Here is an 18,381-nt window from a genome sequence, read left to right on the forward strand (position 1 = left end):
TGGAATGAGTGTATGCCATCTGATGGCAGCTCAATGGTCTATGAGAAATGTATCGTTCGGTGGATGCCACAATTTACACTAATTGGTGCCTTCATTAGTAGTCCTTGAGGAAAGGCCAATTCAAATGGATTGGGGAGACTGAATTACTCTCTCAACCTTAGAAGTGGTCCCTTAAACTAAGGATTGAGCAACACTGATGGAGCATTATGGGGAAGCTGGTATTGTCTGCCTGTGCTGTATGTGTTTTGTGCATAACTTGTGGACCTTGGTCTCTACAGCAATCTGTGATTGCTTTTCACAAACACTATATACACATGTGCTCACTCATTAGCATAGCCCTTGATTTCACACAGACTTCCCAGTCCAAGGTTGCAAGTCTATCTTATATCCCAGGAGAATGTTCTCCATCATCTGGGGACATTGCTGTCCACGTGCATCTTCTTTAAATTTCTTAGCTCTTTTGGTCCATTGCTAACTCTGAATATTGACTGATGGACAAATCCAATTTTGACTGTCAATCAATTAGATTGATTATTCTGTAGAAAGATTATTCTGTAGAAAGTTTTCTGGGAGAAAAAATTCACTGTCACTTGACATATATGGAAGGATTCGCATGACCTCTTCATTAGGTTTTGGGGGAAGAATGCCCATATTTGCCTTTCACAGCTGCTTCCATTGGATGTTTTTTGCCACAGCATCAAGGAGATTATACAGGCTGTATCCTTAGGAAGAAAGCCCTAAATTCTTATTAGAATGGAAGTAGCTGACTTTTCAAGGACTTAAAATAATGTTTGCTGAGTATGTTAAACTGTTTATAAACTGGGTAAAATCGATTGATGGAACTTCAAAGTTGTGTATGTGTAACCCACAAACCTTCTGGGTGTGCTGTTCTGTCTCACCTAATGGCACTGAGACCACTGAGAGAGAGAGAGAGAGAGAGAGAGAGAGAGATAAAATGACTCTGCTCTACAGCCTCAGCTAACAGCCAGTTGGCTTTTAGCTCATGCGGTAGAGGCTCATGCACTAAGCTCCAGAGGTCCCATCCCACCCACCCATGACTGGGGTCTGTCGGCGTTACACATGCACAGTAAATACCCACAACGCTGAGCTGAGAACTAGCCCCCATGCCCTGACTCTGTTCTGTTTTATCACAGGCATAAAAAAATACTGCATCGTTTTCTACACTTCTAGACTTTCATCTCAATAAAACACACAGGTGCGGATATACTGCAGTTTTTAAGAGTCTGTAGGAGGCTTCAGGGGACTGAGACACTTTTCAGGAAATAACTGCTTCAGCCCAAACTTTACCCACTCATCAGCACACAAACAATAAGAAATTGCCATGGTTTGGGAGGAAAAAGAATAATTTTCAAAAAAGCTGGTTGTCCGCACGCCTGCTCCACTTCCTTCTCATTGATATGTGCAATTTAAAAAAAACAACAGATATTCGGTAACGGCTGGCAATTTGTTAAACAAACAAACCATCTTCTCCCATGTTTGTGGGACCTTCAGACCATGACAGTTAGAGGAAAATGAGTTTTGTTTGGATGTTGAGAAAGGTCAGATATGAATTCTTTCTATGTCTGTGCTTGAAGGGTGCTGAATACCTTCAACTCCTAGTGACTTCATGTTTCAGGGGTGCCCAGCATTTTACAGGACTGAGCCTCAAAGAAGTGTGGTAGACATGAGAAGTAATACTTGTTCTTGTCATATTGCATTTAGAACAGTAGTTTTCAACCTCTAGTCCATGGACCCCTGGAAGTCTGCAGACTGTTTAAGATTTCCAAAGGGGTCCGCACTTCCATTTGAAATTTTGTAGGGGTTTGCAAATGAAAAAAGGTTGAAAACCACTGATTCAAAGGCATTTAGCAATGGTGAGACCCAAGCCCACATGGGACTAAAATGGGTAATTATTTTGCTAGCTGTGCTGGTGGTAGAACTGTTATCTTGTGGGTAGTAAATACATATCATGTGACCCTGCAAAATGTTTTGTAAGTCTTTATGAACAAACTGACTGAAAAATAAGTCAATCTACTTCCTTTCTGGAAATGTTATGAACCGTGGAGTTGATCTAACATTAAATGTCACTACCAAGTTAGAGATGCATTTTAAAGTCTTTTTTCTGTTACATTTTTTTGTCATTGTATCTGTCTGGAGATTCTTGGGGATAGAAATAATGGTGCTCTACCCGCTGTGGCATACAGGTGCAGATTTCCAAATCCACAACAATTAAATTGTGTACGCAGCACCCGCTCTGCTGGCAGAGAGGACCCAGTATTAACAAAGCCTGAGTCTTTGTTCCCCCTCTAGTGGCCAGACAACATAATGAGGTTTTGTAAGTCTGCCGCTGCCTCCTAATTTAACAGACCCTGCCCTTTATCTCAAGCAGTAAAGGGTCATGCTTTTAGATCAGGTGGTCCTGGGTTCAGTTCCCCACACATAACCCAATGAAGGCATCACCATACTTGCAAATTTGGATTTTTGTGAGCATGTTTCTACATGTGTTTTAAAATCCAGACTTGCATGTGTGCATTGGATGCAATGTATATGGGCTGAGGATCTGGGCCCGGGCGTGCTTTGGTAAGGATTGCATATACCATAGGGGGGTGTCTCTTTTTAGGGTGAAACTTGAAAAGAAATAGATTTCTACTTCTAAGCACAAACATTAAAATTAGGGTTAACATGATTGGATAGGAATAACTGGTGCCTGGGAGAAAGAAGGTTGGAAGCAATGGTGCTGGTAAGAGTGGGAGCTACTAGTGGGCAGATGGGGAGCAAAACAAGATAAAGGGCAAAATAAAAAAGTAGAAAAATGTCCAGATATATAAAAAAGAAAAATGGGACTAAAAGAAGGTGAGGGCAGCAGGAGGGCGGGGGGGGGGGGGGAATCAAGAGTTAAAGCAGTGGTGGCATCTGTGCTGGGGCATGGCCCAAGGGCTAAACAAGGAATTTCAAGGGGCTGTTAGAATTTCAGCAACAGAATGGTTGGGTTCTCCTCTATTAAATGAAAACCATAACGAATAATGCAGAATCTGATAGTCTGTGTGGGCAGGGGGTACACTTCAAACGGAGAATCAGAATTCTAACCACAGAAGTTGTTAATGAACATGAGGATCTTTGCACATAATTCTGAGGTAGTATTTTGATTCTGTCTCAGTCTTCATTTATTTATTGTGTCAGTGCTGGAACAATATAGCAAGAAAACAAATGGCAGCTGTGTGAAAGAGCTGAAGCGATAGGCCTCACTGTTTGGTGATCTGTTGCTATAGAATTGGGAGGTTGCCATGTAATCCATTGTAAACTGTGAAAACATAAAGACAGCAACAAATTAAATTGGCTTCATACAAGCCAAATAGAGGAGGAGGTGGCACTTAAAACCTATGATGCGGGGGAAGGCAGGTTCAGATGGAAAGAAATTGTGAAAATGTATAATAGGCTAGGTAATATATTTGTTATGTGGACATCAAAGGCTTGCAGCAACAGATGCTGAAATGAGAATCCAGTAGGCTGCATATTTTGTGGAGATGGGGGTATAAGTTTCACCGCTTTCATTAGAAATAACACAGCAACTGCATGTAACCTCCTGGACAATAAAATTTCCATTTCTCACATTTCTTTTTGATGATACACCATCTGTTCATGTCCTTGAATGTAGTCTCTGCTCTCCGGTGTAATAATAAATTAGATGATTACTGGTATTTGCTCAGGATGGATCCAAATTCTGCTCTAAGATGTACCCATGCAATCCCATAGGGGTCTAATGATGGGAGCCAAATTCCATTCTTAACTATTAAAATATTCACAGTATAAAACAAATATACAAAGTAAACTAACCATCTATGTACTAGGTGTATTGTTTTCTTTTTCAAAGACATCTTAAGAGATCTGCTTCCCAACAATTTTTGAGCTTACTTAGTTTTTAATTGAAGTGTTATGCAGTAGCTGTTGCAAGATGTTGTGGCCTTAGTATTGTGAAAAAAGAGTTAATCAGAAACCCTGCCAATGGCAGTGGATTTTACAGTTGAAGTGTACTGTGGGCTGTTACGCATTACTAGTAGCTGCAAGCCCTTGCTTTTGCATGGGTATAATTAGTAAAATCATGTGTGGCTTTTAAAATAAAATCTGAAAATGACTGAGAACTTAAAAGTTGGGCAGTAACAGACTGTGAATCCCACGGAGGAGTGAACTTGCTCAGATTCTAAACAAAAAGAGCTCTCAACCATACTTGTAGTTGTTTCCATCACTTCACACTGACTCAGGGCATTCTAGGCTTCAGAGAAGTTTGGGGTTATTGTGTCTGCTGGTTGTATTGTTGAGTGGATGGTTGTGTTGATTTGTGTGTTGACTGTGTTGTGCTGGGAGATTGTGTTGAATTGTGTGGGTGGGGAATGAGTGATGCATGCTGCCGTCAGGGGCTCTATGTATTTGGGGTTATTGCGTGTACTGGTTTGGTGCTGTGTGGGTGGTTTTGAAGAACTGTGGCAGCTGGGCCAAGTATGCCACCATCTTTGCAGTCTCCCTCATACAACCAATGAAATTATTGCATGCAAATTAGCTGTAGAGTAGGGATGGTAATTGAGTGAGTTATCTATGCTATCTAGGACTCTAGGCTTGGCATAAATACGTGTCTTGCTGTTGCATGATTTGTAATTTGTAAAGTCAAAATGGCTGAGAACTTAAAAATTGTTCTCAGTGAATTCTGGGATTATTCAACCTGGTGATATTCTAAACAAAAAGAGCACTCAACAATGTTTGTAGCTGTTACTGTTGCTTCACGCTGACTCAGCAGACATTCTAGGCTTCAAAGACTGACAGTCCTAGAATTTTATTATATAGGTTGTCCTTACTGTAGAACTGCAGTTTGAAGCAGAATTGTTTTTAACCTTACCTCTGAAGCTGCACAAAACTTATTTTTTTTAATGGTAAAAAAGGGGCAAGGTGAAGGGAAATTATAGTAGTTGAATTACAGGACTAGGAGACAGGAATTCCAGAGTTTTAATTTTGGCTCTGTCACTTGTAGTAGGAAGAGAGCCTGAGACATAAGCCCTTGTATTAGAGGGCTGGTATGAGGCACGACCTGCTCACAGAATCTGGCAGATAAAGAGGAGCTGATCACAGAACTAAAAGTTAATGGTAGCTTAGGTACAAGTGATCATGACTTGATCACATTTATAATGTGTAAGCAGAATAAAGTCCAACTCTCTCTCTCTCTCTCTCTCTTTCTGTATATATATACACACGTACACACACACACATACGGCAATTAATTGGACCAATTTCACAAAGCTGAAAACAATTATGAGCCAGATCAGCTGGGCAGGAAGAATTTAATCAAAAAGGTGAATAATTGATAATTGTTTTAAGAACACCTTACTAGATGCCCAAAAAGCCACAATCCTACAATTGAGGAAGAAGGCTGTGCTGGTTAAAAACCAACCTAGATTAGAGGGGAAGTGAAAAAATATAACAAATGGAAGAAAGGGCAAGTTGATAGTAATGACTATAAATCAAAAGTTAAGAATTGTAGAAAATTGATAAGGGAAGCCAAGGGACACAAGTAGAACTCTATGACTAGCAGAGTTAAGGACAATAAGAAGGAGTTGTTAAAATGTATTAGGAACAAAAAGAATGCTAACAATGGAATTGGTCCATTACTAGCTGGAAATGGTAGAAATATCAATAATAATGCAAAAAAGTCAGAAATATTCAATAAATACTTCTGTCCTGTATTTGGGGGAAAAACAGATGATGTAGAGTGACAATGCTCTTTCCATTCCACTAGTGTCTCGGGACGATGTTAAATAGAAGGTATAAAGTTAGACATTTTAAAATCAGCAGACCCAGATAACTTGTGTCCAAGAGTTTTAAAAGAGCTGTCTGAGGAGCTCACTGGACAGTCAGTGTTAATTTTCAATAAGTTTTGGAGCACTGTGGACGTTCCAGAACACTTGAAGAAAGCTAATTTTGTACCAGGTTTTTTAAAGGATCAACAGGATGACCTGATACATATAGGCCGGTCAGCCTGACATCAGTTCCAAACAAGATAATGGAGTGGCTGATATGAGACTCTGTTAATAAAGAACTAATGAAGGGTAGAGTCATTAATGTGAATCAACATGGATTTATGGAAAATAGAGCCTTCCAAACCAACTGGTAATCTTTTTTGATGAGATTACAAGTTTGGTTGATAAAGGCAATAGTATTGATATAATATACTGAGACTTCTGAAAGGTGTTTGACTTTGTACCTCACAATATTTTGATTAAAAAATTAGAATGATGTAAAATTAACATGGCACACATTAATTGGATTAAAAACTGGCTAACTGGTAGGCCTCAACATGTACCTGTAAATGGGGAATCGTCATCCAGTGGGGTCCCGCAGGGATTGGTTCTTGGCCCTATGCTATTTAACATTTTTATCAATGACCTGACAGAAGACATAAAACTATAACTGATAAAGTTTGCAGAGACACAAAAATTGGGGGAGTGGTAAATAAGGAAGAGGACAGGTCACTGATTCAGAACAACCTGGAACACTTGGTAAACTGGGCACAAGCAAATAATATGCATTTTAATATGGCTAAATGTAAATGTATACATCTGGCAACAAAGAAAGTAGGCCATACTTACATGATGGAGGAATCTATCCTGGGAAGTAGTGACTCTGAAAAAGATTTGGGTGTCATGATGGATAATCAGCTGAACATGAGCTCATTGTGTGACGTTGTGGCCAAAAGAACTAATGTGATCCTTGGATGCATAAACGGGAATCTCAAATAGGAGTAGAGAGGTTATTTTACCTCTGTATTTGGCACTGGAGCAACTGCTGCTGGAATACTGTATCCAGTTCTGGTGCCCAGAATTCAAGAAGGATGTTGATAAATTGGAGAGAGTTCAGAGAAGAGCCATGAGAATGATTTACAGATTAGAAAACATGCTTTGTAGTGATTAGGTTACCATACATCTGGATTTTCCCAGACATGTCCGGCTTTTTGGTCCTCAAATCCCCGTCCAGGGGGAATTGCCAAAAAGCCAGACATGTCCGGGAAAATAGAGAGAGGTCTTGGGGCTTGGGTCCGGGCTGGAGCTGCTGGGGTCAGAGCCGGAGCTGCTGGGGCCGGCGCCGCTCGACCAGGGCTGGTGCCGGGCCGGGGCCGGGCCCGGGCCCGAGCTGCTTGGCCAGAGCCGCTGGGACTGGTGCTGGGGGTGCTGGGCCGGGGCTGGTGCCCCGGGGCCTGAGCCGAGCTGGAGTTGCTAGGGCTGGGGATGCTCGGCCGGGGCCGGAGCGCTCGGCTGGAACTAGGGCCGGCGCCCCGGGGCCCCAGCCGAGCCAGGCCAGAGATGCCAGGGCCAGAGCCTCTTGGCCGGGGGGGCCGGACTGGGCCGCACCTCCTCGCCCCTCTCCCCCCCCCCCCGCCCCAGCACCAGCTTACCTGCTGCCTCCCTGTTTCAGGCTTCCTGTGGGGGCGGGGCCGGGGCCCCATGGAGTGTCCTCCTTTTTTTTTAATTAAAATATGGTAACCCTAATAGTGATTAGAATCAAGGAGCTCAATCTGTTTAGCTTAACAAAGAGATGGTTAAGGGGTGACTTGATTACCCTCTATAAGTACCCACCTGTGGAACAAATATTTGATAATGGGCTCTTCAGTCTGGTGGCGAAGATATCACCCGATCCTATGGCGGGAAGTTGAAGCTAGATAAATTTAGACTGGAACTAAGGTGTAAATTTTTTACTGTGAGGGTAATTGACCATTGGAAAAATTTACCATGGGTCATGGAGGATTCTCCATCACTGACAATTTGTAAATCCAGACTGGATCTTTTTCTAAAGATCTGTTTTAGGAATTATTTTGAGGAAGTTCTGTGGCCTGTGCTATACAGAAGGTCAGGCTAGATGGTCACAATGGTCCCTTTTAAACTTTGAATCTATGAGTGAGTACTGGAAATCTTGGAATCGTTTTTTTTAATAAAATCTCAGATCATTTTTATATGACCATCTCTTATTCAACAAGACCAGCTACAGTGCTATTGTAATACCGACAGACCCCGGTCGTCGGGATCAAACCGGGGACCTCTGGCGCTTAGGGCATGAACCTCTACCGCATGAGCTAAAAGCCAGCTGCCTGTTAGCTAAGGCTGTAGAGCAAACTCATTAATCTCTCTCTCTCTCTAAGTGGTCTCGGTGCTACTAGATGGGACTGAACACCACACCCAGAAGCTGTGTGGGTTATACTAGCAGGACAGTATAGTAGCTGATTGTGCATTTTTGGCTGTGTAAAGTTCATGCTGAGGTTTACAAGATGAGTGAGTGTTGTTGTCCTCTACTGGCCAGCCCATAGAGAGGATAAGGAACTTACTACTGCTGTCAGCTTCATGATTTCACCTTTAGCTCAAGTCATAGTCATAGAGTCTAAGGCCAGAAGGGACCATGAGATCATCTAGTCTGACCTCCTGTATATTATAGGCCACCAGCATCCACACACTAATCCCAACAACTGAAATTATACCAAAGTATTACAGCCCACAGGAGACTAAACAATTGTGTGCCACAGGCAGAGAATAGGAGAGACCAAGGTGCACCAATGCTCAAGGCCCCAGCAATGGCAGGAAATTGATTGAGAGAGATACACAGATGATCTCAGCAAGTAACCTGCACTTACACACTGAAGAGGAAAGCATAACCCCCCTGAAGTCACTGCCAGTCTGACTGGGGGGAAATTCCTTCCTAATCCCACATGTGGCAATAAGTTAGACCCTGAGCATGTGAGTAAGAACTAGCCAACCAGGCACGAGAGAGAGAGAGAAAATGCTTGGCATGACCTCAGTAGTGAGCCCCACGGCTGCCGAGCCCTGCTCCCAACCATCACAAGCAACCCTGTCATATAATCCCACTCATAAATTTGAAGAGCTCTCTTAGAACTAATTAAGCTGTTTGTCTCCACAAGTCTTTTTAGCAGAGCACCTGGACCTAATCTTATACTACATTGCTCCTTATGTGGTCATTTGCACCTGTGTAAATCTGGTATAAATGCTACCAAATCTCAATTTTTCCAGTCACTAGACCAATGGTAGCATTTTATACTAATTCCTTTGCTTTTACCTTGCAAAGATGTAAATGACTACACAAGGTGCAGGGATGTACAAAATCAAGCCCCTTTTGTTTTTTTGAGTGGAAGGACAATGGTTCTGGCTTTCCAACTGTGTGTGTGTGTAAATAATTTACCTGTATATCGAGTGCTGCACACAGAATGAGAGTTCATTAGCACTGGCTCTTGATATCTCCAATATTCTACATGGCTGAGAGGTGAGAGGCAATACACTGAGTTAGAGAAGTGGGTGTTGCACATCTAAACGGATCGAGTTCTGTTTTAAAATCCAGAACGTGCCTATGTCTTATACATTGAGTCTCCTTGTAATGAAAGTACCACACTAACTTGGTGATGTTCTATGTAGCCCACAGCTGCTCACATACAGGAGTTCCTCACTCTGCTGGCCGTGTGTCACACTGTTGTTCCTGAGAGAGATGGAAATACAATAATCTACCAGGCCTCCTCACCAGGTTGGTCATTTTCTCCTTCTTTTGTGGGGTGGGAGAGAGAAGCCAAGAGCTTTTTAAAAAATGCTCTTAAATTAAAAAACACATTTAAAAGCAAACAAAATCTCCTTTCATGTATGACTAATAATGGGCTTTATGGTGCCTTCAAGACACCAGCGTGCACAGAGGGTACACTATCTCCTGGCGCTCCCCACTGTACAGAGGGAGCACAGCCACTGCTTCATCCTTCAGAGGTGATCCCCGCTGCTACCAGCTGCTTCTGCTGGATTATGTAGAGGGGTGGGGTGGGCCCACAACCCAAGACTTTTGCCACCCCTTTGAGGCAACTAGCAAGGTGAGACTCCATTTTTGACTTCCTTATCCCCTTTTTGTATCCTTGCAGCAACCAATCACAAACTAGCCCTGTCAACGAGCTAGCAGTACCCGATTGTCCACTGCTTTGCCCTTTGTGTCGTCCTTTATGCCTGTGCGAAATGAGTGCAAACACTGCCACTGTTCTACTTTGGCAGCATCCTGCACCCACTTTATGAAGGTGTAAACGACTACACAGGACATGAGACAATGAAGAATTGGGTCCAGAATTTATTGGGGCCCATGTTCCCCTCCATTCTGTGCTGTTGAAGGGAACAAAGGAGACCAGAAGGAACAGACATGCCCCGCAGATTGGGGTGGGGCAGTAGCTCTGTGGCAAACTCCCCTCAATGACTGTTTTTTTTTTTTGTATATAACTTGATTTTTTTTTTATCCTACCATGTGGAGATTTGTTCAGTGCTTAATGTGGTCCAAGGAGCATGAATTCTTCTCTGTGCCTCTTACCTCTCTTCAGGGAGGGTTGGGTACAGGAGTGGGGTGAAGAGCAAGTAGGAAGGCTCAGCTGTGAGCTCTGCTCTCAGGATGTGGGAAGGCTTTCCTCATGGATATACCAGGATCAATGGAATTGGACATTGCAAACCCCACCGATACAGGGGAATTCAGACCTTGCCACTTGTCTTTCTCTAAGTATGTGGTACATCCCACTGCCTGAGGCATTGCCTCTGAGTTCTAACTTGCAGAATTATTTGAGCTCTTCATTACTTTCCCCAGTCTCCAATAGAATATGGTGAATTTTTGTGTGGAAAAAAGTTTGAGTCATTTCAGCAGAAGTTGGATTAAATGCATGTTGTATAAATATTGACGTAAATAGCTTTGATCGTCCTAATTTTCCAGACAAGTTTAAAGAAAACTTTACAGCACACGAACAGACAAACTATGGCTCTTCAATAGGAACAGATTTAAAATTTTGTATTAAAGCAAATGTTACAATTATATAATACACAGGTTAAGGAAGGAGTGTCTGTACATCTGGGTGTTAGGGATGTAAATGTTTAACCAGTTAACTGATTTGCATCAATCTTACTGGTTTCAGTTAACAGTTAATGATTAAACTCCACTGCCCAGGACTCCACTGCCACCCTGGGGGCAGGGCTGGCAGCTGGCCGTGAAGTCCCCAGCTGTGGGTGGCGGAATCCCCGGCCGCGGTCTGTGGCCAGGATCCCTGGGTGCAGGGGCCGGCAGCAGAGCACTGCATAAAACATTTAACCATGTAACCGATACAATTTTAATCAGTTACGATTCCTTTTTTTAACTGCTATTTACATCCCTACTGGGTATAGTGCTTAGATTATCCAAAAGTACAAAGTTTGGTTTAAAAGTCATAACATTCATATAGTACATAATCTGCAATAACCCAAATTTAGGTGAATACATTCAATGATACAGTTTAGATATTAGCATCCAAATATTTGGGTACATCACTCATGAAAGTTTATACTAAGAGTTGGTCATGGAAAGCAAATATAGCAATGAGTATAACTTGTCCCTCAGTAATTGAGCATTTAGGATAGGTTAATGCTTCAACAAATACAATGCATTATATACAGAATGCCAAGTATAAAGTACATGTGTGCAGCCCTGTTAACCTGTATGCAGTTTTGTAGGAGGAATGCCAGTGCAAGCATGCTTTATCTAAGGGTTATGATGGAAACTTTTTAATTGCTGCTGATTAGCTCCTCTCGGTAGCAGATTTTAGACATCTCTGATTCAGTGGCTGCCCATTGCCTGTATCCTGCCAATGCAATGCTCATGGGAGTAGTTTTTTTCCATGGTCATCTGATTATATTTCTGATTAGTCCCCAATAAAGCAAAGCTCCTTGTATTGACAGATGAAGGGGCGTTAGTAAAAGGAGCAAAAAAGCTTGGCTATATCTTCACAGGAAGAACTCCACATTCAGTTATCATTGATGCGGTAAGTAGAGCATGTGTAGTGTACAGTAGCTTTCAAGGATATGTGCATGGGATACATCCCCTTTGTATGGGTCCACGGGCAGCTCTACAGGGCTCCCTCTGAGGCCATGTGCAGACAGGTTTTGGCAGAGTGGGATGGGCAGAGCCAAGGATCTGGCTAGAGGTGAATCCCGGGGTCCTTCCTCAGTGGAACAGGCAAAGAGCAAAGATACTAATCGAGGCAGTAAATTGAAGCTGCCCCTATGGGATGCTCTGGGAAGCACATTAATTTGAGATGGGCAATGGGGAGAAGATTTCCCCCAAAGAGAAAACAAAATACATAGATTGGAACGAATATATACTTTAGTGTAATTCCATATGTAACTGTCCCTTTAACTTCCAAGTCCTGGCATGTGCTAGAGCTGAATCTCTATTCTTCACTTCAAAACACTGTTACTTGGTTTAAAAAGCGTGTTGGAGGTCCTGGATGTTCAGTGTTGTCTGGACCTGCCCAGGGCCTTCCCACCTACTCTGCACCTGGTGTTATCGCTAAAATAGCTAAGCCCATTTGAGCACCACAAGACAAATCCTGCCTCTAGCACACAGCTTGAGTACTGTATCTGGGCTGTGTGATGCCACTTCTATGGGTAAGGAATCCTCCCTCCCTAGGCCAAGCTCTGCAGCTGCCAGTGCAGCTCTGAGGCTACAGTCAGGTCCTGGACCTCTGCTCTGCTACAGGATTGGTTGTAGATCCATAAACCCTTCATTTCTCTTCCCTCAGCCCACCCACACTCAACTCCACCAGTCCCTTCATTGGATCCCTCAGCACTTGCTTCCAGTGCAGTAGAATCAAACAGGTTTCACTGCATCTCTGAAACGTTGTTCTTGTGGAGGGGAGGGTTGTTGGTAATACCAGGGTTTGCTCCTAAATGCGGCAATTTTCAACAGAAAATCTTAGTCTCTTTTGCATATTGGTCCCGTACATTGCTGTCTGACACATGAAATAAATGCCCACACTTTTGGGGGAATCCTGCTTATTAGGCCTGTTAGGATTTGTTATCACAATAATGTTTCTGCTTCTGCTGGAAGATTTTTATTCAGGTGGTGCACTGTTTATCTATTATGTCTACGACCATATTTGAACCCTTTCCTTATGTCAACGGCCTTTACTTAGCAGGTTTAAATGTTTAGTCTTTTTTAAAGCATACTTATGTGCTTGCAAAGATTGGGAGCTAGAATTTCCTCTGTTATATAGATGCATCCCCACTAAAATCAGTGACTGCAGGCTCGTAAGGTAATAGAGAAATTGAAAGTCACTGGAGTTGTACAAGTGCAAATGAGGGCTGAATTTGCCACTTCACAGTTAGACTGAAATAGGACAGTATACCTCTTTAACCAGGAGAGGGCGCTATCATCACATCACATTTGAAATCATGATCCTTCTATACATATATGCATCGTTCACATCATCTTAATTTTCTGTACAATGTATTTTTCTGCAGCTGGGGAAAGAGGAAGCCTTTGAAATTCTTAATGTGCTGGAATTTTCTAGGTAAGTTACTTCTGCAGATATTAAATAAATGCAAGGCAGCAAATAAGAGAGAAAATGTGCTAGTAACATTACTAATAGATTCATAGATTCTAGGACTGGCAGGGACCTCGAGAGGTCATCGAGTCCAGGCCCCTGCCCGCATGGCAGGACCAAATACTGTCTAGACCATCCCTGATAGACATTTATCTAACCTACTCTTAAATATCTCCAGAGATGGAGATTCCACAACCTCCCTAGGCAGTTTATTCCGGTGTTTAACCACCCTGACAGTTAGGAACTTTTTCCTAATGTCCAACCTAGACCTCCCTTGCTGCAGTTTAAGCCCATTGTTTCTTGTTCTATCCTTAGAGGCTAAGGTGAACATGTTTTCTCCCTCCTCCTTCTGACACCCTTTTAGATACCTGAAAACTGCTATCATGTCCCCTCTCAGTCTTCTCTTTTCCAAACTAAACAAACCCAATTCTTTCAGCCTTCCTTCATAGGTCATGTTCTCAAGACCTTTAATCATTCTTGCTGCTCTTCTCTGGACCCTCTCCAATTTCTTCACATCTTCCTTGAAATGCGGTGCCCAGAACTGGACACAATACTCCAGCTGAGGCCTAACCAGAGCAGAGTAGAGCGGAAAAATGACTTCTCATGTCTTGCTCACAACACACCTATTAATACATCCCAGAATCATGTTTGCTTTTTTTGCAACAGCATCACACTGTTGACTCATATTTACCTTGTGGTCCACTATAACCCCTAGATCCCTTTCTGCCGTACTCCTTCCTAGACAGTCTTTTCCCATTCTGTATGTGTGAAACTGATTTTTTCTTCTTAAGTGGAGCACTTTGCATTTGTCTTTGTTAAACTTCATCCTGTTTACCTCAGACTATTTCTCCAATTTGTCCAGATCATTTTGAATTATGACCCTGTCCTCCAAAGCAGTTGCAATCTCTCCCAGTTTGGTATCATCCGCAAACTTAATAAGCGTACTTTCTATGCCAATATCTAAGTCGTTAATGAAGATATTGAACAGAGCCGGTCCTAAAACAGACCCCTGCGGAACCCTACTCGTTATGCCTTTCCAGCAGGATTAGGAACCATTAATAACAACTCTCTGAGTACGGTTATCCAGCCAGTTATGCACCCACCTTATAGTAGCCCCATCTAAATTGTATTTGCCTAGTTTATTGATAAGAATATCATGCAAGACCATATCAAATGCCTTACTAAAGTCTAGGTATACCACATCCACAGCTTCTCCCTTATCCACAAGACTCGTTATCCTATCAAAGAAAGCTATCAGATTGGTTTGACACGATTTGTTCTTTACAAATCCATGCTGGCTGTTCCCTTTCACCTTACCACCTTCCAAGTGTTTGCAGATGATTTCCTTTCCACATCACAGGAGGGATAGCTCAGTGGTTTGAGTATTGGCCTGCTAAACCCAGGGTTGTGAGTTCAATCCTTGAGGGGGCCACTTGGGGATCTGGGGCAAAAATCAGTACTTGGTCCTGCTAGTGAAGGCAGGGGGCTGGACTTGATGGCCTTTCAAGGTCCCTTCCAGTTCTAGGAGATGGGATATCTCCATTTATTTATTTATTTGCTCCATTATCTTCCCTGGCACAGAAGTTAAACTAACTGGTCTGTAGTTTCCTGTTTTTATTTCCCTTTTTATAGATGGGCACTATATTTGCCCTTTTCCAGTCTTCTGGAATCTCTCCCATCTCCCATGATTTTCCAAAGATAATAGCTAGAGGGTCAGATACCTCCTCTATTAGCTCCTTGAGTATTCTAGGATGCATTTCATCAGGCCCTGGTGACTTGCAGGCATCTAACTTTTCTAAGTGATTTTTAACTTGTTCTTTTTTTACTTTATCTGCTAAACCTACCCCCTTCCCATTAGCATTCACTATGTTAGGCATTCCTTCAGACTTCTCGGTGAAGACCGAAACAAAGAAGTCATTAAGCATCTCTGCCATTTCCAAGTTTCCTGTTACTGTTTCTCCCTCTTCACTGAGCAGTGGGCCTACCCTGTCTTTGGTCTTCCTCTTGCTTCTAATGTATTGATAAAAAGTCTTCTTGTTTCCCTTTATTCCTGTAGCTAGTTTGAGGTCATTTTGTGCCTTTGCCTTTCTAATCTTGCCCCTGCATTCCTGTGTTGTTTGCCTATATTCATCCTTTGTAATCTGTCCTAGTTTCCATTTTTTATGAGACTCCTTTTTATTTTTTAGATCATGCAAGATCTCATGGTTAAGCCAAGGTGGTCTTTTGCCACATTTTCTATCTTTCCTAACCAGCAGAATAGCTTGCTTTTGGGCCCTTAATAGTGTCCCTTTGAAAAACTGCCAACTCTCCTCAGTTGTTTTTCCCCTCAGTCTTGATTCCCATGGGACCTTACCTATCAGCTCTCTGACCTTACCAAAATCCGTCTTCCTGAAATCCATTGTCTCTATTTTGCTGTTCTCCCTTCTACCCTTCCTTAGAATTGCAAACTCTATGATTTCATGATCACTTTCACCCAAGCTGCCTTCTGCTTTCAAATTCTCAATGAGTTCCTCCCTATTTGTTAAAATCAAGTCTAGAACAGCTTCCCCCCTAGTAGCTTTTTGAACCTTCTGAAATAAAAAGTTGTCTGCAATGCAGTCCAAGAATTTGTTGGATAGTCTGTGCCCCGCTGTGTTATTTTCCCAACATATATTTGGATAGTTGAAGTCCCTCATCACCACCAAATCTTGGGCTTTGGATGATTTTGTTAGTTGTTTAAAAAGCCTCATCCACCTCTTCCACCTGGTTAAGTGGCCTGTAGTAGACTCCTAGCATGACATCACCCTTGTTTTTTACCCCTTTTAGCCTAACCCAGAGACTCTCAACACTTCCGTCTCCTATGTCCATTTCTACCTCAGTCCAAGTGTGTACATTTTTAATATATAAGGCAACATCTCCTCCCTTTTCCCCCTGTCTATTGTTCCTGAGCAAGCTGTACCCATCCACACCAACATTCTAATCATGTGTATTATCCCACCAAGTTTCAGTGATGCCAACAATGTCATAGTTGTATTTATTTATTAGCACTTCCAGTTCTTCCTGCTTATTCCCCATACTTCTCGCATTTGTATATAGGCATCTAAGATACTGGTTTGATCTTTCCTCCCAGTTTTGTCCTGACCCTCCTTTCTCTCTGCCAATATAGCCCACACTCCCTCTCATTTCCGACCCATCTGCCAGGTCTCCATGTTCCTCACTTACCTGTGGGCTTTGCTCACCTGTCCACGTCGAACCTAGTTTAAAGCCCTCCTCACTAGGTTAGCCAGTCTGTGTCCAAATAGGGTCTTTCCCCTCCTCGAAAGGTGAACGCCATCTCTGCCGAGCAGTCCTTCCTGGAATAGCATCCCGTGGTCGAGGAAGCCAAAGCCCTCCTGGCGACACCATCTTCACAGCCAGGCATTCACCTCCAGGATGCATCTGTCTCTGCCTGGGCCACTATCTTTGAGAGGAAGAATCGAAGAGAATACCACCTGCGCTCCAAACTCCTTCACATGTACTCCCAGAGCCCTGTAGTCACTCTTGATTTGCTCAGTGTCACACTGTGCAGTATCATTTGTGCCCACATGGATGAGTAGCATGGGGTAGTAGTCAGAGGGCTGGATAATCCTCGACAATGCCTCCGTAACATTTCGGATATGGGCTCCCGGCAGGCAGCATACCTCCCGAGATGAAATGTCAGGGCGACAGATGGGCGCCTCCATCCCCCTCAACAGAGAGTCTCCGACCACCACTACCCTATGTTTCCTACTCGCAGTGGTGGCAGCAGACCTCCCAGCCTTAGGGGTACGAGGCTTCTCCTCCTTTACTGTAGGGGGTGATTCCTTCTTTCCTGTATCAAGAAGAGCATAATGGTTACCTATTACCATGGCGGGAGGGTTCGGAGCAGGGGTGGAGCACTGCCTGCTGCCAGAAGTAACCAGCTGCCAGTGTCCATCCTGAGCCATCTCCTCCTCCACCAGTGGTGTGTCAGCAGTCCTGTGTACTGGGACAGCTACCTCAGCTGTTTCCACATGGAAACTGTCCAGGAATTGCTCGTGGATCCTGATGCTCCTTAATCTAGCCACCTCCTCCTGCAGCTCCCCCACCTGCTACCTGAGAGATTCCACCAGCAGGCACCTCTCACATTGGATGGTCCCCCCAGCCTAGATATCAGTAAGTGGAAATTGCAAGTTACAGTCTCTGCAAAACCACACCAGGATCTGGGTAGAAGCATCCATGCTCAGGTGCTCTGTCTGGCTACAGGCACAGGTGGAGGAAACAGAAGCAGTGCTGGCACAGGTGTTGCGGGTCTTCCTAACCATCGTAAGCCTCCCCCTGTCAAACTCCCTCTCAAACTCCCGTCTGCAGCCCGCTGGCCGCTGAAAGGGTTGTTTAAGCAAGAAGTTTTGAATGCAGTTGGTTTATAGGTTTTAAGGGAAATAAAGGGAAAACAGATAGAACCGGCAAGGGACTCTCACCCCCTTCCCACTCCCCTTCCCAACTCCCTTGCGAAACTCCCTGTTAGCAGCCCCTGGTCACAAAAAAAGGTTCACTGAAATCTAAAGAAATTATAGTTGGTTGGCTAGTTAAATCATCCATTTTCCTTTAGATTTGCCATTTCCCTCAATCTGGGGTGAATAAATTGCTCCTTCTTACAAATGGGAATTAGAGGTCTAGTGGTCAGACATGGAAGTGGGGGTCAAGAGACATCTTTTCTAGTTCTAGCTCTGTCGGAGACTTTCAGTGTGACTTTAGGCAGATCACTTCACTTCTCTGCGCCTAAATTTCCTCACCTGTAAAATGGGGCTAATGATTCTCACCTTGCCTTAATAAAATGCTTCGAGAATGTCAGATGAAAAGCACTGTATAAGTGCAAAATATAATTCATGATTTCCACACAAGTAGAGGGAATCTCCCACTTGAGGGAAATGTCATGCCCTTTTTTGGGAGCAGCCTGACCACCCAAATTCCAGTGTCCCTTCTGCTTCCCAGCAGGA

The 18,381-nt window shown here is 43.3% G+C and overlaps 1 protein-coding gene across 6 annotated transcripts in view; it reads left to right on the forward strand.

Moving 5' to 3' along the window:
* ATP8A2 (ATPase phospholipid transporting 8A2) overlaps positions 1-18,381 on the forward strand; it is a 631,188-nt gene that overhangs the window by 164,117 nt on the left and 448,690 nt on the right. For all 6 annotated transcript variants that reach the window (XM_005286691.4, XM_065581436.1, XM_005286690.4 and 3 more), the window contains 3 exons: positions 9,456-9,561; positions 11,760-11,842; positions 13,323-13,372. In XM_005286691.4, coding sequence (XP_005286748.2) covers positions 9,456-9,561; positions 11,760-11,842; positions 13,323-13,372 — 239 coding nt within the window. The remainder of the gene's footprint in view (positions 1-9,455; positions 9,562-11,759; positions 11,843-13,322; positions 13,373-18,381) is intronic.

Source organism: Chrysemys picta, chromosome 1 (assembly GCF_011386835.1).
Source record: "Chrysemys picta bellii isolate R12L10 chromosome 1, ASM1138683v2, whole genome shotgun sequence".
Classification (NCBI taxonomy): Eukaryota; Metazoa; Chordata; order Testudines; family Emydidae; genus Chrysemys; species Chrysemys picta.